The 27,761-nt window shown below is 35.8% G+C and overlaps 3 protein-coding genes across 6 annotated transcripts; 1 reads left to right on the plus strand and 2 right to left on the minus strand.

Moving 5' to 3' along the window:
- The first annotated feature begins 426 nt into the window (after window positions 1-426).
- LOC109091223 (transmembrane protease serine 3-like) lies at window positions 427-11,141 on the plus strand. Its single transcript, XM_042760599.1, has 13 exons — window positions 427-441; window positions 537-846; window positions 1,049-1,171; window positions 2,569-2,688; window positions 2,904-3,027; window positions 4,317-4,445; window positions 6,168-6,214; window positions 6,464-6,629; window positions 8,082-8,251; window positions 8,359-8,454; window positions 8,642-8,769; window positions 8,878-9,027; window positions 9,793-11,141. The coding sequence occupies exons 1-13, from the start codon at window positions 427-429 to the stop codon at window positions 9,814-9,816; spliced, it is 1,602 nt and encodes a 533-aa protein (XP_042616533.1). The 3' UTR covers window positions 9,817-11,141.
- A 119-nt stretch (window positions 11,142-11,260) lies between these two features.
- Window positions 11,261-21,532, minus strand: LOC109096048 (homeobox protein PKNOX1-like). 3 transcript variants are annotated; one of them, XM_042761398.1, is made up of 11 exons: window positions 21,407-21,531; window positions 19,043-19,155; window positions 18,222-18,358; window positions 17,949-18,120; window positions 16,548-16,718; window positions 16,355-16,469; window positions 16,165-16,262; window positions 15,885-16,013; window positions 14,636-14,712; window positions 14,395-14,558; window positions 11,261-13,287 (listed from the first exon to the last, which is right to left on the minus strand). In XM_042761398.1, exons 2-11 carry the CDS (start codon window positions 19,091-19,093, stop codon window positions 13,085-13,087), a joined length of 1,317 nt encoding a protein of 438 aa, XP_042617332.1. In that variant the 5' UTR covers window positions 19,094-19,155; window positions 21,407-21,531; the 3' UTR covers window positions 11,261-13,084. The 3 variants fall into 3 exon arrangements, with proteins under 3 accessions (XP_042617332.1, XP_042617323.1, XP_042617327.1); XM_042761389.1 differs by having other exon boundaries at window positions 16,355-16,718; window positions 21,407-21,532; XM_042761393.1 differs by lacking the exon at window positions 21,407-21,531 and adding an exon at window positions 20,979-21,392 and having other exon boundaries at window positions 16,355-16,718.
- Window positions 21,533-21,675: 143 nt separating this feature from the next.
- LOC109096057 lies at window positions 21,676-26,072 on the minus strand. Of its 2 annotated transcripts, none has more exons than XM_042761379.1 (7): window positions 25,689-26,072; window positions 25,468-25,541; window positions 24,953-25,055; window positions 23,329-24,510; window positions 22,155-22,266; window positions 21,957-22,081; window positions 21,676-21,852 (listed from the first exon to the last, which is right to left on the minus strand). In XM_042761379.1, exons 2-7 carry the CDS (start codon window positions 25,519-25,521, stop codon window positions 21,821-21,823), a joined length of 1,608 nt encoding a protein of 535 aa, XP_042617313.1. In that variant the 5' UTR covers window positions 25,522-25,541; window positions 25,689-26,072; the 3' UTR covers window positions 21,676-21,820. The 2 variants fall into 2 exon arrangements, with proteins under 2 accessions (XP_042617313.1, XP_018965279.1); XM_019109734.2 differs by having other exon boundaries at window positions 22,203-22,266; window positions 25,689-26,063.
- Window positions 26,073-27,761: the final 1,689 nt, after the last annotated feature.

Below are 27,761 nucleotides of genomic sequence, written 5' to 3' on the forward strand. Positions count from 1 at the left end.
CAATAAACAAATAAATAAATTATATTGTGAAATTACAATTTAAAATAATTGTTTTCTGTAATATATTTTTAAAATGTAATTTACTCCTGTGATGGCAAAGATACATTTTCAGCGGCCATTACTCACCTGTCACATGATCACATGATTGACAACAGTTCAGAAAGTGTGCACTGAAGTCAAGAAATTTGTAATGTTTCAAAAGATTTATATTTTAAATAAACACTGTTGCATCAAAGAACGAACAGAACTGTTTTCAACATGGATGATAATAAGAAATGTTTCCTGAGCAGCAAATCAGCGTATCAGAATGATTTCTGAAGGATCATGTGACACTGAAGACTGGAGTAATGATGCTGGGAATTCAGCTTTGAGATCACAGGAATAAACTGCATTTTAAAATATATTCAAACATTGAATTCTAATAATATGACTGTTTTTACTGTATTTTTAATCAAATAAGCTTCTTGCAAAATCATTAAAAAAATTATTATTCCAAACTTTTACCTGGTCATGTATCCCTTGATATAATTTAAAAGGGTCTCTTACTTGTCTTTGTTCTCACACAATCTCAGAATCCGGTAGAGGACGGCACTGAATCTGGTGCTCTTGAGTTGGTCTCTGTCACAGAAGAGGAGCTTCCTGTAGTCGAGACGCCCACAACCTTCAATGTGAGTTCCTTCAGCAGTCAAAACAGTCACTTCTACGACCCAGACTCGCAGGACCCTCATGTCCCCGTTGAGCTGCCCACTGTGGTGTCCGCTCCACTGCCTGTGTATAAAGTCCAGAACATTCAGATCCCACCCAGCCCAGGTGTGCCCGTCATCAAGGTCCAGCCCTTCTTGGTTGGTAAGCAAGCTTTCTTGGTGTGTCACATTGTGTAAGTACAATCTGAATTTGCTTCAGCGTGTGGTTTACACGGCCAGTTACACAGGGGTTAAAGGACAGATACTTGAGGTGCTAAAAGTGATCTAATCAGTCTTCCTCCGCTGGCAGCACTGGCCTTTAGCAGCCTGATTATATTCACTTGTCTCTTCCCTCTCTCTCTCAGGAGAAAGACTGTCAGACTTGAAGTCTTTGTGTTGGCCGTATGTGTCTCGCAGATTGCTGGCTCTGCTCATCATCTTGGGCTTGCTAATTGTCTTGATTTTGGTTCTAGGAATAGGTTTGGGAGGTGAGTCTGTGTGTTTTCTTATTATCTGGCTACAAAATGTTCCCCAGACGTTTGTTAAATCTGACCAAACCTGCTTTTTGGACATCCCTATTTTGGACATACTCATAAATGTGTATTTGTGTACACGAATGGTCTAAAGTTTGGGATTGGTAAGATATGTATTTATTGTTTGTTTGTTTGTTTGTTTGTGAAATAATATTGCAATTTAAAGTGTCTGTTTTCCATTTTATTACATTTTAAATTGTAAAAGGTAAAATGTAATTTATTTCTCTTCAGTGTCACATGATTCTTCAGAAATCATTTTAATATGCTGATTTGGTGCTCAAGAAATATTTCTTCTTGTCAGTGTTGAAAGTTGTTTAATATGACTAATAATAAGCTTTTTAATATAAGATAATATTATTAATATTATTTAATAATCTGGTATTATTATTTACTTATATAATTTATTATTTAATAAAACAGCTTAATATTTTTGTGGAAACTGTGTTAAATTACCATTCAAAAGTTAAAGTTAAGGTTTTTTGTTTTTTTGTTTTTGTTTTTTTGTTTGTTTGTTTTTTTTTTCTTCAAGGAATTAACACTTACTATTCAGCAAGGACACAACAAATTAATTTAAAGTGACAGTAAAGACATTTACAATGTTAAAAAAATTAATATTTTAAATAAATTATATTTCTTTTCAGCAAATAATCCTAAACAAAAGATGTATTACACTTTCCACAAAATATTAAGCAGCACAAATGCTGTAAACATCAATTTAGGTTTTTGGGTAAAAATGCAGAAATGGTCAGGTTTATGCTTCGTGAAAGGAAAGTATCATTAGCTCATTATACAGACGATAGAAGTCAAAAGAAAGTCCCCACCATGACAGGAAAATGTGTGTGTGTGTGTGTATGTGTGTGTGTGTGTGTGTGTGTGTGTGTATGTGTGTGTGTGTGTGTACCTGGTATTCCCTACGTTATGGAGACCAAATGTCCCCAGAAGGATAGTGATACCTGTACATTTTGACCTTTTTTAGTTCCCATAAGGAAACAAGCTTATAAATCAAACAGAATGATGAAACGTTTTTGAAAATCTAAAAATGCAGTTTTGTGTGAGGGGTAGGTTTAGGGTAAGATTTAAGAGAAGTACAGTTTGTACAGTATAAAACCATTATATCTATGCCTGGAATGTCCCCATAGAACATGGAATCCCAACGTGTGTGTGTGTGTGTGTGTTTGTGTGAGTATCCTCTAATGAAACTCATCCTCAGCAGTGGGAACTGTAAATGTTTAATGAGCTCCACCCCGCTCTATGGCAACAGCTCACTGCTAACAGATGGATGTTTTAACTTCTTTTAGAGAGGTGTGTGTGTGTGTTTGTCACCATCATGCATTTGATCTCTTTTTCTCCAGTGGGTCTGAAGAGCTGCTCAGGAAAGTTTCAGTGTTTGTCGTCGGTTCAGTGTATCAGCAGAAATGCTGTGTGTGATGGAGTCGAGGACTGTGGAGATGGAGAAGATGAGCTCAACTGTGGTGGGTTGATCTTATCTTTCTCTTCTTGGCCTTAAAATCAGCATGAAATCAAAATCGACCCTGTTTGTTGTTTCCGTACACGTTTCTGGTGATCCATATTCAAAATGATTGCAAAGAAAAAATGATATGCAATCAACTTTGACACCAATTTTATCCACATGAGCAGATTTTTCTAAATCCTCTAAACCTGACGGTAACCTCTCTCTCTGTCTCAGTGCGTGTGAGTGGCAGGAGCTCTGTGCTGCAGGTGTTCAGTAGGGGCTCATGGAGGACTGTGTGCTCTGAGGGCTGGGATTCTCACCTGGGCTCAGTAGCCTGCAGACAACTGGGATACAGCAGGTATGAAGAATTACAATGTACTACGCAGAATCTTTCTAATTAAAATGTTGGGGAAGATGGATTGCATTATACGTAATATTTAAAGGCTCCCTCAATTAAGCAAATTTCTATGACTTTTTGTTTTTTAGGTCTAGAAATTACACTTTTAAAATTCCCTCTTATATCCAGGTTTTCCAAGACCATGGGAGGCCTTGGTTCTTAAACAAAACCAAACAAAACCAAACAAAAAAACTAATCTTGATTATTATTATTATTTTTTTAGCTTATTTTAATGCTTGTTTTGTCTCATTTTAAGTCACCTTGTAGCTCTTGGAAGTTTACTAAGGCCCCCTAGTAGGTATTGAGGAATATATGAAATATCAAAATATTTAACCTTTTCATTCTGTGTTACAGTTTAATTTGGAAGCACTATTTTTTTTTTGCAATTTTCATAGTTCTGCTATTTGCAGTATCAGCCGTCAGTGTCCTGCTCAGTGGGACAGCTGTGAAAGATCAGGACTGTGATCTCAGTAACTTCAGATCCTGGGTCTGCAGTTATTCTGTTCATGTCCGTTGACTAACAACGGAGCCAAAATGATCATCTGTCATGCCTACTATTTCAGGAAAATTCATTTCCCAGAGCAAAGCAGGGATTTCCCCTTTTTAAACTCAGAAATATGATGATACTTTTCTAGTGTGTGCTTGTGTGAGTGTGTTTTCTTGCACTGTGTGGGTGTCTACGAATAATAATGAGCCTCTGTTCCTGGTGGCCTCATTATCTGCATAGTTAATCCAATTAAAACCAGTCTGCCATTAAATGAAAGAAAAATCATCATGGCAAATGTTGTTTCACTTCAACTAGGTCAAGTTCCATTCAACATCTGCAGTCTTCTGTCTTTTAATTTCAGAGGTCTGTCTGTTCTTAAAGTTAGGCATCTTGGCACTTGAATTTAGTAGTTATTTTGGTCAAAAACAAAGACTGATTACCCTCCAGCCACACCTCCTTAATAAGAGAACCAATCAGCATGTCTAAAGTCAATTACTTTCATCTTTTCAGAAGTAACAGCTTATAAATGAGAGTAAATAAGGGTGAAATAAGAAAAAATTGCACTTGTGTTGGGTAAATTTTTTCTTCTTTTTTTTTTTTTACGTTTAATAACTTTAAAATGATATCAATGTGAAAGAACCCAGTGCTCTAGCTTTAATGTAATTGTTTTGATTTTACAGTCAATTCACACTTGAATTCTCACAACTCCAGTAGTGTAATATGGCTAATGATTGCTCTTTTGTTCTTCTCTGACTGATTGTAGTTATGTGAACTCTACTGAAGTTCCCATCTCCTCCATTGAAGCAGTCTATCAGAATAATCTAGTGGCTCTTAATATCAACCAAACAGGACTTAAAGACAACTTCAAGATCCAAAACTCTTCATACCTCAGGTAGACCTTCTTTTATACCCGTGTACAAAGCAACTGAATATACCCTGCCAAAATAAATACATTTGTTTTCATGAATCCAGACTGAACTAAATGGTCACAAACGTACAAAAATAATAAACTTTGAGAATAATTTAAAATTTATATTGGGAAAATGTGTCTCCAAAATTCATCAGATATCATATATTTAGAGCATGTGCCAGTGTTTCCTCCTGCAAGGAACAACTAGTGAGTCGATTAGCAGACAAATGACTCCTATGAACTGGTTCTTTTTAATGTAAGTCAAAAAGATTCCCTGCACCGTTTCGTATTCGCTCAAGTTTAAAGAAACAGTTCACATTACATCACTTGATCACCCATGGTTGCTCTGCAGTGAATGGGTGCCGTCAGAATGAGAGTTCAAACAGTCGATAAAAACATCACAATAATCTACAAGTAATCAACATGACTCCAGTCCTGTCTTATGAAGTGAAAAGCAGCGTGTTTGTAATAAACAAATCTGTAATTAAGATGTCTTTCACTTCAATGCTTTGCTTCCAGCTAAAATACGAATCCTCTAAAATATTGTTTTCTCCAGAGAAAAAGTAATCTCGTCTGAATCAGGAGAGTAATATGCACACATCATGCACCGTTTACATGTGAAAACAGTTGTAAACAAACATGTTGTTTTGATGTGAGAGGACAACAGAAGTTTTTCAGTGGAGGAAGATTTATTATGGATTATGCAGAAGCAACTGTTTCAAGTTAAATAAGTTAAATAGACAGTTGCACCTTAACGATGGATTTGTTTCTTACAAACATGCAGCTTTTCATTTCACAAGATATTAATTGGTGGACTGGAGTGGTGTGGATTATTATGTTTTTATCAGATGTTTGGTCTCTCATTCTGACGGCACCCATTCACTGCATTGGTGAGCAAGTGATGTAATGCTACATTTCTCTAAATCATCTCCGATCAAACTCATTTTCAGCAAATTTTCATTTTTTGGGGAACTACTCCTTTAAGCGTTTTGAGTCAGACTCAAGTCAGTGAATGTTCAGAGTCATTGAGACCATGTGTGAACCATGTGTGTTTTTTGTTCATGTTTGATTCAAAATTAACATGTGATATGCCAAATTCCCCAATTCTGGTTTATGATGTGCCTTTATTGTAGCTTTGTGACACTTAGATCAGATTAGTTGTTCACATAACTGTGTATTGAAAGATACATACAACATATTCACAACAAAATTTTCATGAATAAATTAAAGTAGTATTTCAAAGCAACATTCAAATATTTTTAAAAAAAATAGTATGTCATTTTTAAAAAGTAGTCAACTAATATTAACAGCCTTTAAATCACTCTTTTTCTTAGATCCAAAACAAATTGACTCAAGTCTGAGGAAGAGTTACTAAATTGTCAAATAAGATCAGTCCAGTGACGGACGCATTACATTGTTCAATACTGACTCCAAACAATCTGAGGTGCTTCTGTAGATAGATGTTCAGGAGGGTCTTTAGTACCCGATAAAGCAGTCAGGACTGTTTCTGAGTCCCAAAGCTGTGATGCTGAAATGAGATGAGAAATGAGAGTTGATTTGCATTTTTTAGTAAAAATATAAATGGAAGCATAGAAATGAAACCTGAATACTGTTAACTGTGCATGTAGTTCAGACAGACAGACAGACAGACAGACATACTGTAGATACTGATGGCACTGAAAGTGTATTTTTTTATTATTCCAGAAAGACTCGATGCAGTTCTGGTATAGTGACTGCTGTCAAGTGTATAGGTAAGTTGTTGTTTTTTTCCTGTTCTTTTTTTAAAAATGAACAATAAACATCACAACAGTTACACTGTCTCTAATTGCTTCAGTGACTCACACTTGTTTGACACTGTCATAAAAGTTTAAGACTTCATCTCAGCAATCATCTCACTAATCAACTATAACCAAACAGCTATATGGTATAAAATACTGGTGACTTTTGTTTTTTTGTTGGTGTTTTTTCTAATATGATGTTTTTTTTTTGTTGTGGTGTAGAGTGTGGATCCAGGCCAGGTGTCCGCAGTCGTATTGTGGGAGGGAACGTGTCGAGGTCTGAGCTGGTCCCATGGCAGGTCAGCCTGCATTATCAGAACCAGCATCTGTGTGGAGGATCAATCATCAGTGAGCGCTGGATTCTCACTGCTGCGCACTGTGTGTACCAGTGAGTATTTTCCCGATAGAGAGAAACACACAGGAAAATGAACATGCAAACACACACACACACACACACACACACACACACACACACACACACACACACACATCCACATATATCATGTTGACTTGCTACAAAAAACATGTCCAACTTGGTTTTGTGTTGGTCCTGACTGGTTTATGGTGATCTGGTGTGTGTTGTTCTTGACTGGTTTATGTTATTGTTCTGACTGGTTTATGCTTGCTGGATGCTAGTCCAGACTGGTTTATACTGGTTCTGTGCTGGTCCAGACTGGTTTATGCTTGCTGGATGCTAGTCCAGACTGGTTTATACTGGTTCTGTGCTGGACTAGACTGGTTTATAATAGTCTGGTTCTTGTCCAGACTGTTTAATGCTTGATGGATGCTAGTTCAGACTGGTTTTTACCAGTTCTGTGCTGGTCCAGTCTGGTTTATGATGGACTGATGCTGGCCCAGACTGGTTTATACTGGTTCTGTGCTGGCCCAGACTGTTTTACTAGAGTTCTGGTCCTGCCTGGTTTTATACTGGTTCTGTGCTGGTCCATACTGGTTTATAATGGTCTGGTTTCTGGTTAGACTTGGTCTGGTTCTGGTCCAGACTGGTTTTTGATTGTTGTTTGTTATTGTTGTGTGGTTTATGATTGTTCTGTGCTGGACTAGACTGGTCTTGTCCACTGTTTAATGCTGATGGATGCTAGTTCAGACTGTTTTTTACCAGTTCTGTGCTGGTCCAGTCTGGTTTATGATGGACTGATACTGGCCCAGATTGGTTTATACTGGTTCTGTGATGGTCCAGACTGTTTTACGGTGGTAGAGTTCTGGTCCTGCCTGGTTTATACTGGTTCTGTGCTGGTCCATACTGGTTTATAATGGTCTGGTTCTGGTCCAGACTGTTTTGTGCTAGTTGGATGCTAGTTCAGGCTGGTTATTACTGTTTCTGTGCTGGTCCAGACTGGTTTATGATGGACTGATGCTGGTGGCCCAGAGTTTTTTATGGTTGTGTTGTGCTGGTCCAAACTGGTTTTTATTTTTTTTTTGTGTTGTAGACTGTTTTCTGGTGGTAAGGTTCTGGTCCAGACTGGTTTATACTGGTTTTGTGCTAGTCCACAATGATTTATGCTGGACTGATGGTGTTCAGGGTTGGTTTATGCTTTTTTTTTTGTGCCCGTTCAGTCTGGTTTATACTAATCTGGTGCAGGTCCAGATTGGTTTACACTGTTTTTGTACTGGTTTAGACTCATTTATGCTGGTTCTGTCGTGGTCCAGAGTCCAGACTCATTTATGCTGGTTCTGTGCTCACCCAGACTGGATTGTGATGGTATGATACTGGTCCAGGCTTTTTTATCCTGATCTGGTACCAGTCCAGACTGGTTTATTCTGGCACTGGGCTCATTTGGATTAGTCCAGTACTTAAATATGTGATTCTTTTTGTTCAAAGCTTTGATCAGCCACTGTTATGGGGCGTGTATGCTGGGATAACAGACCAGCCATTGAGTGGATCCGGAGCTCTCTCTTTGGAGAAAATCATCTACCACGCCAACTACAGGCCAGGAGAATTCAGCTACAACATAGCGCTAGTAAAGCTTAAACTACCTCTGTCCTTCAATGGTAAGAATTAGCTTCTTGTCACTGGCTGAAATATTTATATAAACAGACTTTTAAATTGGAATATAATCATGGTTTTAGTACGGTATATCCCTTTTCTCCCTTCCCAGACCAAGTGGCACCCATCTGTTTGCCCAGTTATGGCGAGAGCTTTGAGGATGGACAGATGTGTTTGATCTCAGGCTGGGGAGCCACAGAGGATGGTGGTGAGTGTGGATCCAATACACTTTTAAGGGCACTTAATTGAAAAACAGCTGGTACTTCTTGTGTAAATGCTTGTAGTAAACAAGTTTAACAGCTTTTGAAGACAATTTAAACTCTATTGCTTTCTGAGTGTGTAATCAGTTCTCAGTCTCTTCAGAATGCATGTGTGTGTGTGTGTGTGTTGTGCAGGAGAGGCCAGTGTGTCCCTACATACCGCTCAGATCCCATTACGGTCCAGCAGAGACTGCCGCAGACTGGGTCTGACCTCCTGGAACATCTGTGCAGGATTCTCACAGGGTGGTGCTGGAACATGTCAGGTATTGCATCTGTGTTTTATCATCACAAAGAGCTTCAACAGCCACTATTCAAACAGCCACTCTTAAATGTATCTGACATTAGTGTAACCCCTAGTCTTCTGTCTGTAGGGGGACAGCGGAGGGCCGCTAGCCTGTCAGGGGTCCGGGTGGACATTGGTGGGGGCAGCCAGCTGGGCTGAGAGTTGTGGACAAAAAAACAAACCAGGAATTTACACCAGCATAAGTGAAGCTCTCACATGGATTCAGCAACAAATGGAGGTATATAAAAAAAGAGAGTTTTGCTAAAAATTAATAAATAAACAATAAAGGTTGGAAAATCAGTTCTGTTAAGTTAATTATTTATTAACATTTTGGCATTATTAGTAATGATTAAAAGGCACCTTGACTTGACTTGAATTTTAATTTTATATAATTTTCTTTTGTGTTGTAAAGCAAGGATTTTAACACCAGTGACGAATTCTCATTAAAGATGAATTTTTCATAATGGTATCAATAGCATCTCAAAACAAACATCATTGATTAGATGATATATTCAATACATTATAGACCTACCCTTAATTTAGTTCAATACAAATCTTTCACACAAAATTAAAACAATGCAACACAAATGATTTTTTTTAATGTAGTGGGAATCTCACCATGTGAACCGCCTCTTTGAACTTTGACCTTGGATGTACTTCCAACTTTTTATATTTTAAAAATGCAAGCATTAACAAAATGCAATCATTATTATTAAGATTATCCATATTATTAATCATTTCCTTTTTTCATGCTTGTTAGAGCCTACACAAAAGTAGGTCATTCTCATTGGCTAGTTAACACTCTGATTTATATTTCATTAACTGTGTTTGTGCTGATGAATAACTGACACACTTCTGGTTCCTCAGGGGCTCTTTGACCTTTGAAAAGGTTTTTGGGACACTAGTCATCTAGCGTTGTGTGTGTGTGTGTGTGTGTGTGTGTGTGTGTGTGTGTGTGTGTGTGTGTGTGTGTGTGTGTGTGTGTGTGTGTGTGTTTTATCAGAAAGAAGAGGATCAGCAACACTGAGCATCTCATGGTGGATGAGCTTCTGCTGGACTCCATGCACATATTTCCATACCTGACATCCCTTATCCAACATAACTTATGAAGGGGAAATTATGTTATGACTCTTTCTATAATTTTGGGTACAATTAATATCAGGAAAAACAATAAATTAACTATTGGTTTCAGTTGAAATATTTTTCAACAGTGTAACTTGTCTGCTAGTTGCCAAGCTTAATCATTAAACACCAATTTGATAGTACAGATGAAAAGATGTTTTCTCTGGGGGTGAGTTTGTCAACTATGTTATGGAAAATTGACTGGTAACATAGTTGACAACTTCACCATTTTGACTGATTTGGTTGGCACTGTCTGGCTAACCAAATGTTATTTTCTTGATCAGGTTAACCTGAATCTTTAATGTTTATTTGAATTAAAATTATAAAAATATTGCAAATTGTAACAATGTACCCAACATAGTTGATGGGCAATTAATACTGTGTACTCCTTGACAATATGTCACTGGAGATCAAATATAGAGAAAACTAAGAGGACATTTACCATCATAATGTGTTGGAAATGTTCATTTTTCTTAGGTATTTGGATTGTAGAAATACATTTAATATTGATAATTTTGATTTGAACTTTTTTTATTCATTATTTTTAACTAAGTCAAGACCACCTCAATTCAAAAAGTGGACATTGTAAAAACCATAATTTAAGGGACATAAAGGCAAAATTAAGGTTTATTTAATGTGGTGAGATCAAACTGAAAAATGTGAGATTATACTATGTATTCTAATAACGGATAAAATATATATTTCTTAAGAAAATTGCAAAAAAAAAAAAAAAAAACTGGACATGAAATGTACACTAAATTATATAATGACCCAAATATATAAATATAATTCCTGTTGATTCTGTTGACTATGACAAAAGTAAATTTAAGAAATTTACATTTATTTGTAAAATATATCTATTTATTGTACATTATTTACTTGTATCATTTATTTATTTGTCTAAACTTTTAAGTGCATATATTTTTGTAAGGCCAAATGTATACACAATTAACATGTGATGCATCAATTATCTTTCATTAAATTAATGTTATTAAGAGATTCACCGTATTAAAAAGTCTCTGTTTTGCTCCTCTGAATCTCTGTATTCTTGCCTTCACTTCCTTTGTTTTTGCTATAAATCATACACGAAGTGTTTGAGAAATTAATAAATGCTAAACCAAACAAATCCAGAGAAAACAGACCAACAGTAATCCTAAACAAACCCCAACATTTTCCACTTTCCATGAACTACATTACAATTTTAGTCAAATTAATTATTTGTGTACACCCCTGACTGAGTGAAGGTTACACTAAAAATAGACTCTGGCCCTGACATGAATGCAGCTCGTGACATCCGATGTCTTACTACAGGATGCACAAACAAATACAATCACTCACAACAAGTGTCCTTCAGGTACAGTGTTGTTTATTACAAAATGAAGAGTCTGAAAGGCAGATCTGTGTGTTTGTGTGTGTGTGAGACAGAAGTGATTATAGAAGCAAAGAGAAAAATGCTAAGCTAACAGAGTTTCTCCTTTCGGGTTAGTCATCGCAAGAATACTGCTGCAAATGAAAAGCCGCTCAGTACAGACAGCCTACAGCACATACTGAACACGCTAAATAACTAGAAAACAGGATATACGAGCTCAGTCAAGTGACCGCTGTGAATGGAAGAAATCAAAATATATATTATATTGGCTTCTTTGTTAAATATACCATCAAGAGTTTACTAACAGCTCGACTGTACCAATCTCATTGGGTTTACACTGATAGATTTGTATTTCTATTGTGAGCATATGTAATGTTTCAAAAATAATATTGTAAGTTTCTTTGCAATAAATGAAAACACATGCAATCAGTTGTTAAATATTGAAAACATTTGTTTTATCCACTTAAAAAAAAAAAATGTTTTCCTGCAAAAAAAAAAACTCTATGAACTGTCCATAACAACACAGAATAAAAAATTAAATCTGTCAAAGCCGAAGGGGTTTAACATCAGCGATGAGTCCCTTTGCCAAAAAATACACATAAATACAAAGTCTTGTTGAATATAATCATTAAAAAGCACATTTTCTTCTCATATAACAATTACAGGCATTGAATGTCATAAACATTATCACAACCTTGCAAACATATCATTTTTGGACACGGTATCCATGCCGATTGCACAGAAAGTGACATCACATATGTACGGAAGATTATTTTTTTAATTCCACCATAAGACTTTTTAGCCTTACAATTCTAACTTTAACTTACAAATTTTTCTTTTGAGGTTATATCTCACAATTCAGACTTTAATTCAGACCTCTTTTACTCGCAATTCTGAGGAATTACAAGATATAAACTCAGAATTGCAAGAAAAAAAATCTGAATTGCGAGATATAAACTCAGATTTGTGACATATAACCTCACAATTCTACGTAAAATAATCCGAGATGTGAGATAAAAAGTCGCAATTACCTTTTAAATGTTGTTTTATTCTGTGGTGGAAATAAACTTCCATAAATATGAGAGCGTCTCAGATTGTGGCATTAGAAATGTAAAAACGTAAGGCTTCATAGTCTATGCCTTCAGCGGATAGTCATTCTTTGTACTTTGTACTAAGTAGTTACCACAATCCCCTCCAAAACAGGGTGAGCACGTTAAAAGTGTTTTACATAAATACTCCTTACAAAACATAGCAAACCAGAGCAAAACAAACAAAAGGAGAAAACAAACAAATTGGCACCGATCACTTGTGACAGTGTACTATAAAAATAGTTCCTTTTTTTCTTGGTGCAAACACAGGCATGCAAGAGCTGAAATCTCATTGACCATGAGGATAAGTACAACCAAATCAAATCCAGCATCAACATTTTATTTCTTTTTTTTTCCTTCCGTTTAGCTCTTTCAGAATGTGCTTTGAACACTTTCTTTAAGTTTACAGTATCATACAAAAAGTGCACTCGGCTAACTGTGTCGGAAATGTTGTGTGTGAGACTTGTGCTTGTGTGTATGGGTTGTGTCGGCGTGTGTGTGTGTGTGGCTTTAAGCCCTTTCTCTGTACTTCGAACGAGCTGTTTGACAGCTTGAGGATGTTCTGTGACCTTCAACACGTCAGCCGAGGTGTCTGTGTGAATGTCTTTTTCTTCTTAGTGCTCTGATGCGCCTTAACTGTCTCTCTCTATACTAACATCGCTGTGTGTGTGTGTGTGTGTGTGTGTGTGTGTGTGTGTGTGAGTTGTTCAGTCCTACTACAGCGAGTCGCTGGTCTCCAGGCCCAGCCTGGTCATATCGGAGTGGGAAGGATCATCGTCCTCGTCCTCTTCATCCTCTTCATCATCATCATCATCCTCGCTGTGACCTCCCATCATGACCTGCTGCATGGCCAGCGTAGCTCCGTCTGATGAGAGCGTCTGGAGGCCGTCCTCACCCACACCGACTGTTACCATGGTACCTGAGTATGACAAACAAACAGTTCTAATCTTAAAATATAGGCAATTAAATTATAGCAAAAAAAAGTTATTAATCATCAATCATTAATTGGGTCTAACAGACAAAAACAACTTAAATTCAAGCGGTCTGAACAGTCTTTCTTAGCTTGAGTAGCTCTGCGCTCTGATAATGTGAGGTTTTCATTATATTCCAGTCTCTACAGATCTGGATGTTGTCAATTAAATTAACCTGTTAGCAGAATTACTATAAAAAAAAAATGAATTAACTGAAAATAATTTTTAATTATTAATCCATACACATTGTATCATTAAATATTCATGTATGTATATTATATTTAACTAATACGTTTTGAATTAAATCAGCATTATCAATTAAATGATTTTTCAGTTAAATTAAGTAATCAAATTAAAATACAAATAAAATGATTATTAAATTCAAAGATTATAAATATCATGATATATTATTCCATGAATTTCATAACATATTTATGGATTCAATTAAAATGTTCTCAATTAAATTAACCAGATAACAGAATTAGAATTGATGTTTAGTTAAACAAGAAATCAGATTAAAATAAGACATAAAATGATTATTAAATTAAAATGATTACAAAAATAATGAATTATTAATCTATAAATACCATCACATATTTATTTTTTCTACAGGTTTCTACTTTCAACTTTTGGCACATTTTTTTTAAGTGAAGCGGTTTTGTTAAAAATATTATTTTAATACAAATACCAACACTAATACTCATATTTTTATTGTTATTTTTGTTAATACTAATAATAAAATAAATATTCAAGAATTTTGTTTCTTTTATCTTCATTATGATATCAAAACAGTATCATCATCCTGGCATGTTTTATTTCATACCCTCCAACGTCAGAATTAATTTGAATGTACATTTTTCAATAACAGAATAGAATAGAGGAAAACTGACCGATGTAATTAGTTGGGTTTGGTAAGGGAAGCATTAGATTATCAGAGCAACCACACAGCGATGCCCTGGCAACCATCCTAATCACAGTGGGAGCACCCTCTTTCCATCTTAAAATGTACCTCAAACTAAACTCGTATTCTATATTGCTTGATCTATGGGCTGTACCGTCTTCCATGGTGACCTGCTGCTGGGACACAGAGGCGGCGAGGGAGTTGGGCCAGAAGCGTTGTAGGGGGCGCGTTTGGGGCGTCTTCTTTTTGTTCTTGGGTGTGTCCGAGGAGCTGGCGTCCAGCATGGGCTGAAGGATCCGTCGCCGCGCGTTAATAAACCTGAAGACATCGAGCCAGTCAGAGACGATCCAGGCGACTGACCTGCATACTGTAAGTATCAATGTCTGATAACTCACCAGTTGTTAACCTGCAGCAGGGTGAGGTTGGTCTGCAGGGCGATCTGTTTCTTCTCATCTTCCGTAGGATAGGGGTGCTGGGAGGGACAGACATAAGAAAGGTCTCACATCTTCTCTCTATCGGTCCACTCACATCCACGTCTCTTTCTCCGCTTCATTAGAACAATGTCTCTCTGTGGGCCGCCTGACAGAAAACTGCCCCGCCGGGCTCTTCAGTGATCACCACTCTCCTCAGATGGTGAGCTTAGTCACATGAGCAGCTGATGTTTGTGAGAGTGTACATGTACATATGTGTCTGCTTCATGAGCCAGCTCATTTCATTCATCTGTACATTTAAAAACAATTCAAGCTATCATAACATTTTTCTCAGTCTAGTTTTGTGGCCTGATAAGAGCTTTTTATTATATTTCAGCAGATTCAATTAACAACACTACAACTAAAATAGTTTTTCAGTTAAATTAAGAAATGAGAGATTATTACATTAAAATAATTAAATTATTTACAAAGAACAAAAGTTTTTATATTTAAAAAAAGTCTTACTTTTTTTTTGCATCATAGGAAACTTTTGTGTTTAATATAGACTTCTGGTTAAAAGCTTGGGGTCAGTAATTTTTTTCTGAAAAATAAAACAAAAAATAAAATAAAAATAAATAAAATTAATACTTGATGAAAGTGACAATTAAGCCTTTTACATTGCTATTTTTTTATTTAAAATAAATGCTTTGATGTTACATTTTTTTTTTTTTTTTTTTAAGAATCCTGAAAAAATGTTTCCTCTAAAATATTGCACAACACAGCTGTTTTCAAAATTAATGAAATGTTTCTTGAGCAGCAAATCAGCATATTAGAAGGATTTCTAATAATGTTGTAAATAATGGAGTAACGATCCTGAAAATTCAGCTTTGCCATCACAGAACTAAATGACATTTTAAAATATAATCAAATATAAAACAGTTATTTTAACTTGTAATCAAGTTTAATATAATAATTATTACAGTAGACCAATAATATTTTAATTTTACAAAATATTCCTATTATACATTACTTTTTACTATCCCTTATTCATAACATTTGTACTGTATTTATCACTCAAGTGAACATGAAATGCTGTTTGTAACCCGACGGGATATTCAATGAGAAAAAAGGAAGACATAAAAAAAAAAATGTCAGATGATAAAGCAAGCATCGTTTGGGATGCTTCACTCTTTCTGACACTATAAAACAGGGAAGGACAGAAAAAAAAACTTACACCGATGTGCTGGAAGAGCCAAGAACGCATGACACTGGTGGCGTGTTTAGGCAAGATGCCTCTCTTGGCCTTAGACGAATTGTCTTCCTGACTGAAAAAGTTTAGATCCTGGTTCAACTGCAGCTGAAGCTGTGGGTCAAAAATCAATCAGAAGTGTGTACACGTGTGCATTCATAGTGTAATGGATTATAAAGATGTGCTGGTGAATAGTTGAATCAGCACACTGAAAAAACACTGGAATAACTGCATGAAGTGAGCACGCTTGCTGACAGAGTCTCACCTGTGAGTTCTGGATGCGTATTGTTCCAGGTGACAGAGTCTGTGTGACCACCTGCCCCTGTGGAGTGACAACTGTAACAGGCTGATACACTGTACCAGCTGGGCGAAACAAACACACTCACACAGTCAATACACAGTATGATGAAATGTGAGAACCGAACCAGTAAGCAGTATTAAAACAAATCACAAACCTGTTACCACCTGTGTGGGGTTCACAGCTGTGACAGTAACATTGCCTTGTTGTAAAGCCGACGCTGGTACTACAATACCGTGAGGACTCATGGCTCCAGAGAAGGAGCTCAGCGGCTGTGAGGAGAACACGTGCACACCGGTTATGTCCTGAGCAGAGATGGAGACAGTGTTCTGCAGTGTTTTCGAGCATACCTGTGTCTGTGTCGGGGAGTAGGGGCTTCCTGGCTCTCCGCTGAGCAGCGTCTCGCTGTTCATCTTGGTCTTGAGGCAGGCGATGTAGCGGCTGCAGAAATCTTTACACAGGTCATTCACCTTCTCCAGCTCCAGCAGGTGAATCCGTAACACCTGGATGGCCTTCACCATCTGAGGTCGATGAGAAAGCACGGTACTGAACTGAGCTGCTAGAGGAACCCTGAATCCAACCCACTGTACAAGACCCTAAAACCAAACCTGAAACTGCTCACTCTATTTTCATTTCCTCACCAATCACATACACTCACAGGAGCGTGTTAAAATTCTAATATTTATTATTATAATGTTTTAGAGCCTCATGTTGGGTAGCAGATTAGAATTAGATTAGAGGCTGCTTCACCAATTAATATCAATATGTGAAAGCCAATAAAATAAGCCACTAATAAGCACTAAAAGACATAACACTATAATGTTCAGCACAAAAAATGAAAGTTCATTTTAAGATGTGTTTTTAAAGATTAACTTAAAGTGAGTGTTAGATGATGGCAAAGCTAGTCAAAATTAAAAAAATTAGCTTGCACAATTAAATATCCATATCAGCTGATGTCGATTAAATCTTTAATATTGACCGATAAATGATATTTCATGCATTCCTAAATGTATGTACGCTGCTGATCAAAAATTATTATTATTATTTTAATTAATATTTATAATTGATAACATTTAGAATGTTATGGCTGTTACATTTATAAAAGATTTCAAATAAATGCTTTTTAATTAATGTGTGTATATGATTAATTATTAGATTATTAAATTCAAATTAATTATTTACAAAGAGCACAATTTTTACATTAAACAAATCTTACATGGTTTGCAGCAATGGTCATTTCTTTGTGTTTAATACACAACACTATACAAAGGTCTGGGGTCAGTAAATTAAAAAAAAAAAATTCAGAATTAAATAAATAATTTCAGAAATTGACCAGACTTGTACATTGTTAAAAGTATTTCTGTTTTCAAATAAATGCTGTTTTTCTATTCATCAAAGAAAACTGAATAAATGTATCATGGTTTCTACAAAAAATACTAAGCAGCAACAGTTTTGAACACTGATGATAATAATAAGAAATGTTTTTTGAGCAGCAAATCAGTATATTAGAATGATTTCTGAAGAATCATGTGACACTGAAGACTGAAGTAATGATGCTGAAAATTCAGCTTTGCATCAAAGGAAAACATTTTAATATATATATTAAAATAGAAAGTCATTTAAATTGTGTTATCAAAAAATGCATCCTTGGTAAGCATAAAAGACTTCTTTCATAAACTTCCCAAAATTTGTTTTAACTTTTGAACAGTAGTGTAAACACCAAAAACCTCAGTTTAACAGGGAATTCTTACCAGATTGTCCAAATCGGGGTTCTCGCTGAAGAAAGCCTTGCCTTCTTTCTCCTGGTTTCGCACAAAGTTCTCAATATCCACATCGAAACTGGCCGAGGTCACGCACTCCGAGCTCTGAGTGGATTGCTCGCATTTCTCAAAGAGCAGCGCCAGCAGGGGGAACAAGGGGTGTCTGACAGTCAACAAACACATCATTTATACATCAAAACACAAATGCATATTCAACTACACTTTCTCAAAAACATGCCACGAGAAAAAAAGAAAGGAAGTTACCTGTAAATAGCCGTCTTGTAGACCTCCATAGGAGTTTGTGGCTCGGACGATGCTGAGCTGCTCTCCTCTTCCTCTCTCTCCTCCTCTTCCTCCAGCCTCTCCTCCACTTGTCCCGCCGTCTGTTCTCCCACTTGCATCTGCACGGGACAGAGGGGCAGAGAATGAAGATGCATGAGGTATGTGGAAGTTCACGATGTCAGCTGGCATGTCTGCGGGCGGTAACGTCCGTGTGTGGGCTGCTCTGAGAAAGGGCTGACACGGGGTTTCAAAGCATGTAACAAAACAGAACATTTAACAGAAAAACTGAGTAAATACAGAGATACCAGTACACTGAGTGACTCAAGATCTGCAGCTATCTTGGATAATTATAATGCAACGATCTATTCGATTTGTATTATATAAAGTAGGTTATGTACAGTCAGTTTGTTGGTTTCTTTTCTCTTTCATAGTTTTTTTTTTCTTCTTTGTACTTTATGGTTGGGACAGGCCCACATGATTGAGTGCATGTGATAGAGCACAACAATAGTGTTGATTGAAAAGGGGAAATATTAAAAATATTTCACGACTGCTGGAAAATCTCGGGTTAGTCTCGAGTCTCTCTCTCTCTCCATCCGATGCCGCACAGATCAGACTTCCCAGAATTCACAAGACATCAATCTCAGATTGTGAGATGTCATACTTGCATGTTTACAAGATGCTTATTGATATTTTACAGCAATATAAAGATGCTTATGGCTTTATCTAAAAGGGCAATTAAACACACTTACGCAAAACAAAAACTACTCCATTGGCTGTATGAAGAGCTCTTTGGCAACACAAACCTGTTCAGCCTCTTGGTAATCCTCCATGGACACCGATGGGGATGTCATCATGGTTACTGTTGCCGTGGACAACTCTTGGGCATTCTATAAAACTGATCTTCAGCTCCACTGAACTGACACAGACACAACAAAGACAAAATGTTTGACAAATGTTTGTGCAAAAACTGAAAAACAGTTGCTACTCTTTACAAAAAAAAAATCAATAAATAAAAAAATCAATACTATTCTCCAATAAACAATGAATATGAATTCTATCTGTGGATATTAATCTCATAAAACTTACAATATTAATTATATCTATATCTATCTATCTATCTATCTATCTATATATATATATATATATATATATATATATATATATATATATATATTAGGGCTGTCAAATGATTAATCACGATTAATCACATCCAAAATAAAAGTTTTGTTTACATAATATATGTATGTGTACAGGGTATAATTTATTATGTATATATAAATACACACACATAAATTATATATTTAGAAAATATTTACATGTATATACATTTATATATTTATATTCTTATATTTTATATTATATATAAATATATTTAATATATAAACATAACATATTCTTCTTAAATATATACATGCATGTGTGTGTATTTATATATACATAATAAATATACACAGTATACACACATATATTATGTAAACAAAACTTTTATTTTGTATGTGATTAATCGTGATTAATCATTTGACAGCCCTAATATATATATATATATATATATATATATTTTTATATATATATATATATATATATATATATATATATATATACTATATATATATATATATATATATATATATATATATATATATTATATATATATATATATATATATATATATATATAAGCAAAATTTTGCACTGGCAAATTTTTGCATATTCTGCACAAATGTAGTTATATCTCTTTTTATTTTCCTCAATTTTTTTCTTGTGTGTGTTTTTTTTTTTTTTTTTGTGTGTGTATTTGTTTTTTTAAAAATTTTTATGTGTATATTTTTTTTTTTTGCTTTTGATTTAAAATATTTAACTTATGATGATTATTATTATTTATTGTATTTTTACAGTATATAGAGACAAATTCCTTGTACATGTATACCCACAGTACTTGGCAATAAAGGAGATTTATGGATTCTTTATATTCATTGTATAAGGGCCATACAGTGCTTAATTGACATGCAAATATAGGTCAGGCAAATTAATGAATATTTGTCAATATTATTTTTTGTATTTGGACGTTATAACCAGTATATAACTGTACACACTTATGCAAATAACTGTACAGCCTTACCTTACTGAATAATTAACATTTTGTTTTCAGTTTTTATTAAGTAAATTAGGTAAATAGCGTGTAAAATAAATGATATATATGTATTATACAGGTAATAAATAATCTTAAAAGTATAAATAATACCGGTATCACTTTAAAACGCATATCAGTTTTTATTGTTTTTTTCTGCACGCGCTGTGAATCAAAACTTGACACATAAGTGAGAAAACCGTGTATGATGTTCTGTTTGAGTTGATGTATCACATTCATTTGGTTCAAAATGAACTTGCTGAATTGGACAAACACCTGCAGTAGTCTGTAAACAGACGAATACATATTCGAGATATAAATAGTAACATCTCTAAATATCGCCTTGCTGCTTCTGCACTGCAACACGACTTCAGGGATTCTCTTAGAAAAACTGTCGATATCTACATCTAAAAGCACAATCGATTTTCATATGAATCGTTATTTTCTCGTAATGTGGTTTTATGTCTCCGTCATGGTCTGTTTCTTCAGCCCCAGATGACTGTATCTGATCCTCTCTGTTACTGTAGGCGCCATGTTTGTACTGAGTCTCTGTTCAAACCCACTGCTTGTATGTTCATCTCTATATTATGCTTTTTATACTCAGATACTCACGAGAACCGCTGGAGCAATTAATATACAATTACAGTACGTAACCTGCGTCATCGTGTCAAAACACAAGCCGCCGCGACTTTTCGCTTACTTATTAAAAACATCGTCTCTGTCTCTTTAAATATAATAAAAAGCCTGCCCATAATCGCCTATCAATCAATCTCAGGGACACCGGGCTCTCCCTCCCCGCCAGTGCCGCCGCCATCCGCACTTCTACAAAAGATCATTAAAAAGAGCTGGGCCTTGACTGTGTGTCGAGCCACAGAATCCCCTGAAACCGCCGTCCAAACATCTGATTTCAGCCCAAAACCGTCCAGAGCGCGCGCCTCCCACGGAAGCTCGATCTTACGCGCCGAGTGCGTTTTTAGCGCGCGGCCCAGATCGCTTGATTGATAGGGAGTCGGAAAAGAAGATTTTGAGTGACAGCTTACCTTAGTGCCAATCTTCGTCACAATGACAAGCGGCTGCAGCAATCGGGACCCGCAGTTCTTCCATGTCGTCACAGCGTAACGGCACGCAGGCAACTTTGCTCATGAATATTTATGAGGTGGGAGGAGAGATTACGGTATAGAGAAAAGTGCTCGCCCCTTGAGACTTCTGTGGGGCAGTGTAACGTGTATTTTATAAAATTATAAGTTAAAAAATTATAAATGGTCATTCGGAGCGTTAATAAAATTAAATAAAGCACAGTGTGAAAATGTTAAAGTTCAAACAACTTTATTTTTTGTTTTCCTGTCTTGTTTTTTACCGAGTGCAAATAATTCAGCTATTTATAATCAAATATTAGTGCCTCTTAAAACACATCATAAATGTCATACTTCTATGGCAATGTCATGGTGTGATTCTCATTTTAAGCTGCTTTCATCCAGTACAGGCTCTGAAAAGGAAGAAGACCAAAAAAAAAAGAGCTGAGCTCATTTTATAATCATTCTAAATGCGCAGCAAAAATGAAGTAACTCAAACAGGTAAAAATATACCCACCAGAGAACTTAAATTCTGGGAACTTAGTTAAGTCTCGACTCCCATAGAGTCTCTGGAGTTTGTTTAGTTCTTCACTTAAAGCTTTCTCATATACAGGTCCAGCATCTACAGGGCCAGCAGAGGCTCTATGGACAACACGAACAAGGTTAAACATGGAAAATGTGCTGTTAAAAAATATATGAGAAGTCTGGTATATACTGGAATGCATGGAATGCTTTAATGTTATTTGATTTATGTAGTATATACTGGCTCTTTGTGGAGTATTCCCTTATCTTCTCGAGAAAGAGTCTCTGTATTGGATCCAGTTGTGCTGCAGATGTGAGAGAAATTCCCGTTAGTCGTTACACATAAATAAGCAATAATTCTAAAATGTCAATATTAGCCTGAATGCTTTCATTATGTACTTTGATGCTTAAACTCAGATTATAATTTTACTGCATTGCATGTTTAAATAAAACCATTTATACCTAGCAATTAATTATAACTTATCACAATAAAATTTTTGCATTATTAAAAACAACAACAAAAAACATAATAAAGGATGGTCAAGCCACAGGCATCAGTCCACCCTTTTGCGGTAAAGATCAGAATAGCTCAAAAGAACTTGACTTTAATAATAAAGGATGGTAAAGAACTTGACTTTATTCTGATTCAATACCGGCATCAGTGGGAGCAAATATTTGTGTTATGGAAAATGTTTACAGAAGCTGTACACATATAAACTTTTACTTCATTGTTAGAGCAGGTTAGTTCTTAAATGCAGACATCTGTCAGATTAGAGACTAAACTCTCCTGCTTATGTTTGTGTGGCATCATGGCAGATCTTTTTGTTTATTTTAGGGGGAAAAAAAAATCTTTAAATACTGCTTAAGCTAAAATCCCAGATGTTAGAACTATTCTTGTGAAACTCTGTTAGTAGTGAAACTCTGTTAGAAATAGTGTATATAATGAATTTTAGTGTTTTCAGCAAAAATAAATACATTTTAAACTATATAATGAACTTTAGTATTTTCAGCAAAAATAAATACATTTGAAAAAAAATATAATAACAAATGCAGCAAACATGACAAGAAACAAACACAAATTTAAGATTTAAAGATAATGACTCTGTTGCACTATAACAAGTTAAAAGCAATGATGCAAGTATATGTATTTCAAAAATAAAGTGCATTTATGCAATTATGCATTTATGAAAACTGCATCTAAGCTATAGAGCTTGTGATAATATAACATTTGCTGTTTATTTGAGTTTTTTTATATCTTATAGTTGTTTACAGAAAATAGGTGTGGTCAAAAAATAGGGAGGGTGTTTTAATATCTTTGGAATTTTTGGATTTATATTGGTATTGAATGCAGGAAGGGTGACACGTACCCTCAGTCAACTCTTCAGCTGCCTCTGTCTGATCCTCTTCCTCTAAAACATCAGTTTGCACTAGAATTGGGTCCTTCAGACTGAAGGATCTCTGAGCATCACCAGACATTTCTGAAGGAGCATCTACCTTCACAGCTTTACTTAAAGAGGCAGATGTGGTCTCAGCAACAGGAAGATTCTCAGTTGACTGAGGTGAAGAGACTTCAGGCATGGGGTCAAAGACCTGAATGGCTTCTTCATGGCAAACTTCTCGAAGGGTTGGGACTTCTCCAGAAGTAACTGCAACAGCTTCAGCAATGGCAGTATCTAGTATGGAGTCAGCTGTGCCACCTGGGAAAGACCCAGCTGCCTGATCGATAATCTCTTGTCCATAAGATGGTTTGTCTGCTTTGAAATTTGAAGACCAAGTGGGAGCTAGAAAGTTTTGATACTGAGTGGACTGAGGCTGTGAAGAGTACTGTGATTGTGCAATGTTTTCAAAAGCTGACGCACTGGTCACTGCAACCACTTCTGAAACAACAAAAGGCTCCTGTAGATGAATTTTCTCACGTGCAGATGAAACTTCAGGAGTTGACATTGCTTTGGAAGTCACCATAACATCAGGCATGTAAACTCTTCCATCACTAGTTTCTCCTGCATGTTTTTCAGAGGCAGAAGCAACATCCTCATAAAATGGAATGACTTCTGAGGGGTTTGCTGAAGACGGCTCAGAAACCTGACTGCTATTTGTAGTCATCTCCCCTTGAGCTGAAGCCTCTTGTGGAGCAGTAATTGTGGGCGATTCTACAGCTGACTCAACAGCTCTGGGTGCTGCATCTTTTGCATACATAGTTTCAGTGTATGTCTTATTAAGCAGACCTTCTGATTCCATTTGTTCAACATCTTTTGAATATGCAAAGTCCAAAGAAGAATCCACTATGACACTGTCAGGTGTTGAATAACTATCCACAGCATCTTTTGCTGGAAGGGTGCTGGTAGAAGTGTGAACTTTTGCACTGGAAATAATAATTTCTTTGGCATCACTCCGGTCATTCTGTTTATTTGCTGTAGTCAGTTTGGTTGGACTAGTAGCAGCTTTCAATGCAGAAACAGTGATCACTGATTTTTTCTTCTCTTTGGTCTCCTTGGCCTTTTGCTGCAGTAATTTGGCAATATCGATTATAGTTTTTGGTTTTGCTTTCTCTAGAGTAAAGGCAACATTATATTAATGCATATCATAAAAACAAAAAGCAAAATCACTCAAATAACTTGCTAATAATTAGTAATGCAGAATAAGCCCCTATAAATTCAATGTACTAACCAAGCCATCAAGTAAAAATAAGGTTTTCAAAAGGAGGATTTTGCCATGCTGAAATAGAACAACATTTTTGGGGGTTCCTCAAAGCACCTTTCAGTTAAACATTCTGAAAAGGTTTTTTTATTTATTTATTTTTTACTACGAAGGAAATTTGAATTATCCAAAGAACCTTAAGTGGAATGGAAAAGTTCCATGTTTAAGAACCTTAAAGGTTCTTTATGGAATCATAGATGCCAATAAAGAACCTTCATTTTAAAGAAGTGCCTCAATATTCCTAAAATAAGACACCACACAACAAAAAGTGCAATAAAAATCCTGATAACTTACTTATACTTGTGTATCTGACAGGCTTCTTGAGATTCTTTGCTTTGGTGCAGAGGGGTGTCAATGGAGGGAGGTTCCTCTGAATCCAACTATCCAACCAAAGGAACTGAATTAAAGATGTACAAAGTCATATAATCTGCACCATAGAGCTCTGCAATACTACCCTACCATTTTACATTAGCTGACATCTGACCAAGACAAAGATTTGAACAAAGCTGTACATATTGTAATAAGATGGTAAACTTCAGATTTTTTTTTTTTTTTTTTTTTGCACTCACAAAACACACATACTTGTTCTTAAAATATTTTTCAATATTTTTTTCCCACAAACGATTCCAGTACACACCAGTAAGCTAAAAGGGGAGGCTCATGCTTAAGTTGTCATGCTAGGTTACCTCGTGCCTTCATTCACTGATTTTAAAACAAGCACTGACGGAGCAAATCCTGGAAAGCGCGTGCACACAACTGACTTTTTATCGAATTAGCTTTCAACTTAAGTGACAGTCGTGAACATGTACCTCCAAAACCCTTAATTGCCGAACTCTCTGTAAGGAGGACATTGTCGCGAACATCCCAGAGAAGAAGTCGATGGCTTTATGGGGAAGAGCAAACACACAGTTACCTCAGAGGACAGTGAACGTGCAGAACAAAATACTCGCGATTGCTCGTCGAGATGCAACACTCGTACACAATATTAGTGACAATATACGTGGCGTTATGGTAATTCAGAGTGTTTTGCCCTAAGTGTTGCTCTCTTTCGACTCGTCGACCGTGTGTTTTTCATAAACACCGCTTGTTTACTTGTCCATCGCAAATCATGATAATACCGTTCAGTGGTCGTTAAAATTGGATTCAAAGGCTCTCATTTAACAACACCTCTATAGACGATAAAAGCAGTACTATTGTACAATGAGGACAAATACATGCACAACGATCATTTAGTTTTTTTTCTTTCAAATTGTTTCGTGAAGCCTGAGGTCGTTGCGTAATGGTACTGACACGCCTCCTGAGTAACGTGCTACATAGCCACTAGAAGAAAGTCAAATACTTTGATAAATGCGAGCTGACATGAAACCCCTGGCTTCTTTTAACTCGACACTCGTTTTGACAGCATAATAAACTGCATGCAACGAAAAAATAATTAGCATTACATCTTGGTCCAGTTGAATTTTATTTGCAACATTAAGACAACACACTGCTTCTACAGTGATAACAATACGCTGTCATCAACATATTTACTTCTCAGTTTGCAATATATTATACTCCATTCAAAGTTTCTAACATAGACACATATTACTGTTTAATCAATGGGGCTTTATTATTTTTTTTAAAAATAATAATGAATGTGAGGGCAAAATGTACAGTGTGCGTGATAAAAGATGAGGGAAGGAGAAGGGAAAAAGATCAGAATGATGTGTGACCAGGACCCCTTGCATTGTCAGGAATATTCTTTGAGATGAGGTTTAGGGAAAGTGATCCAGCAGAAAGCATTCAAAGCACTAAGAATCACTCTCTCTCATATATACGCACACACACACATAGAAAACTAAGTGGAATAGCTTGCTGGCCCCACGGTAGCTGTTTTCCTTGATCACTCTGGCATCTCACTAGCACAGCAGTGGAATATTAATGTGTATATTGCATCTAGACAGGAAAATTTACACACAAGTTTAATAAAACTGATCCCCCTCCCGCTTCAGTCCAAAAGGAAACGGCACCTTTCTCAAGCTCAGTAGTGTGATCTCTGAGGGCAAATAAATAAGACCCCACAAATTCAACATATTTCATCATCCATGTAAAAACAGTGGGCTCTTTCCAAGACATTTCTGAAGAACTGAAGACATTTGCAGCAGATACTGGTGAAGACTGATCCCTTTTGCTCACTGGTTCATTGTTTCTACATGCTGCAACTTGCCAAACCTTTAACAATATAAACCATCTTGCTAGTTTTCTGTAAATAAACAACAAAAAAGCAAATACAGTTACAAAATATGAACATCTCTGATATCTCTTATTTTTACAAATATGACATACCTACAGTATTGATCATTAATGTTTAACAACATTCATAAATAAAAAACAAACTGTGAACTCATTAGTAATGCAGTATCAAACTGAAATATAGTACTATATATTAAATAGCTTAATTTGTGATGGACCACAATAAAACTAAGAACATTGGGGAACTGAAGAACATCAATTTCTTTTGGCCTTTTAAGAACATTTGACAAATATGTTTTTTTTATTTTTTTTATTTAATTCTGATCATTTTCTTCTGATCACCTTGCTGCTATATTTCAATTGGCCTCTGAAATCTGTCCCATTCTCAACAACATAAAAATAAATAAAAGCTTCATAACAAAAGATGCTGAAAAACAAATATAACAATTTCCCTCCCATAATTCATTTAGTTTACATCATGAAGCATTTGTGGCCATATCTTTTCGAGGTTTGCTGAAAATTTCCCTGAACATGCTCACATTTAACAGACCCTTAAAAAAAATAATAAATAAAACATCTGGACTACAATCAGCTGTTGAACGGCCACCAAATATCTTTCAGTAAAAACAGAAAACAAATGAGTAGAATGACACTCGAGAGGTTTGCCAGCAAAACCTGGTTTTAGTTTTTAGTGTTAATGACTAAAAGTATGGAATAAAATGTTGAACAGCCAGTAAGACTATAAGGGTGAATCTCACAAAAACATGTCCAGGTCACACCAAAATCTCCAGAGTATTTTGCATTAAAATGTGACCTATTTCAGGACCATTATATTTTATGATTCACAATAGATTCTCATAACTGCAAGAGA

This window comes from Cyprinus carpio, chromosome A1, assembly GCF_018340385.1.
Source record: "Cyprinus carpio isolate SPL01 chromosome A1, ASM1834038v1, whole genome shotgun sequence".
NCBI lineage: Eukaryota > Metazoa > Chordata > Actinopteri > Cypriniformes > Cyprinidae > Cyprinus > Cyprinus carpio.

Coding starts and splice junctions, on each gene's coding strand:
- LOC109091223 (XM_042760599.1), top strand. Junction 8,455..8,641: donor GGGAGCCACAGAGGATGGTG/GTGAGTGTGGAT, acceptor TGTGTTGTGCAG/GAGAGGCCAGTGTGTCCCTA. Junction 9,028..9,792: donor GGATTCAGCAACAAATGGAG/GTATATAAAAAA, acceptor GTGTTTTATCAG/AAAGAAGAGGATCAGCAACA.
- LOC109096048 (XM_042761389.1), bottom strand. CDS start 19,093: ATGATGACATCCCCATCGGTGTCCATGGAGGATTACCAAGAGGCTGAA. Junction 18,121..18,221: donor TACAAGACGGCTATTTACAG/GTAACTTCCTTT, acceptor GTTGACTGTCAG/ACACCCCTTGTTCCCCCTGC. Junction 13,288..14,394: donor GCAGGTCACCATGGAAGACG/GTACAGCCCATA, acceptor TGTCATACTCAG/GTACCATGGTAACAGTCGGT.
- LOC109096057 (XM_042761379.1), bottom strand. CDS start 25,521: ATGTTCGCGACAATGTCCTCCTTACAGAGAGTTCGGCAATTAAGGGTT. Junction 25,056..25,467: donor GGCAATTAAGGGTTTTGGAG/GTACATGTTCAC, acceptor TCTTTAATTCAG/TTCCTTTGGTTGGATAGTTG. Junction 22,082..22,154: donor AAAGCATTCCATGCATTCCA/GTATATACCAGA, acceptor TGTTGTCCATAG/AGCCTCTGCTGGCCCTGTAG.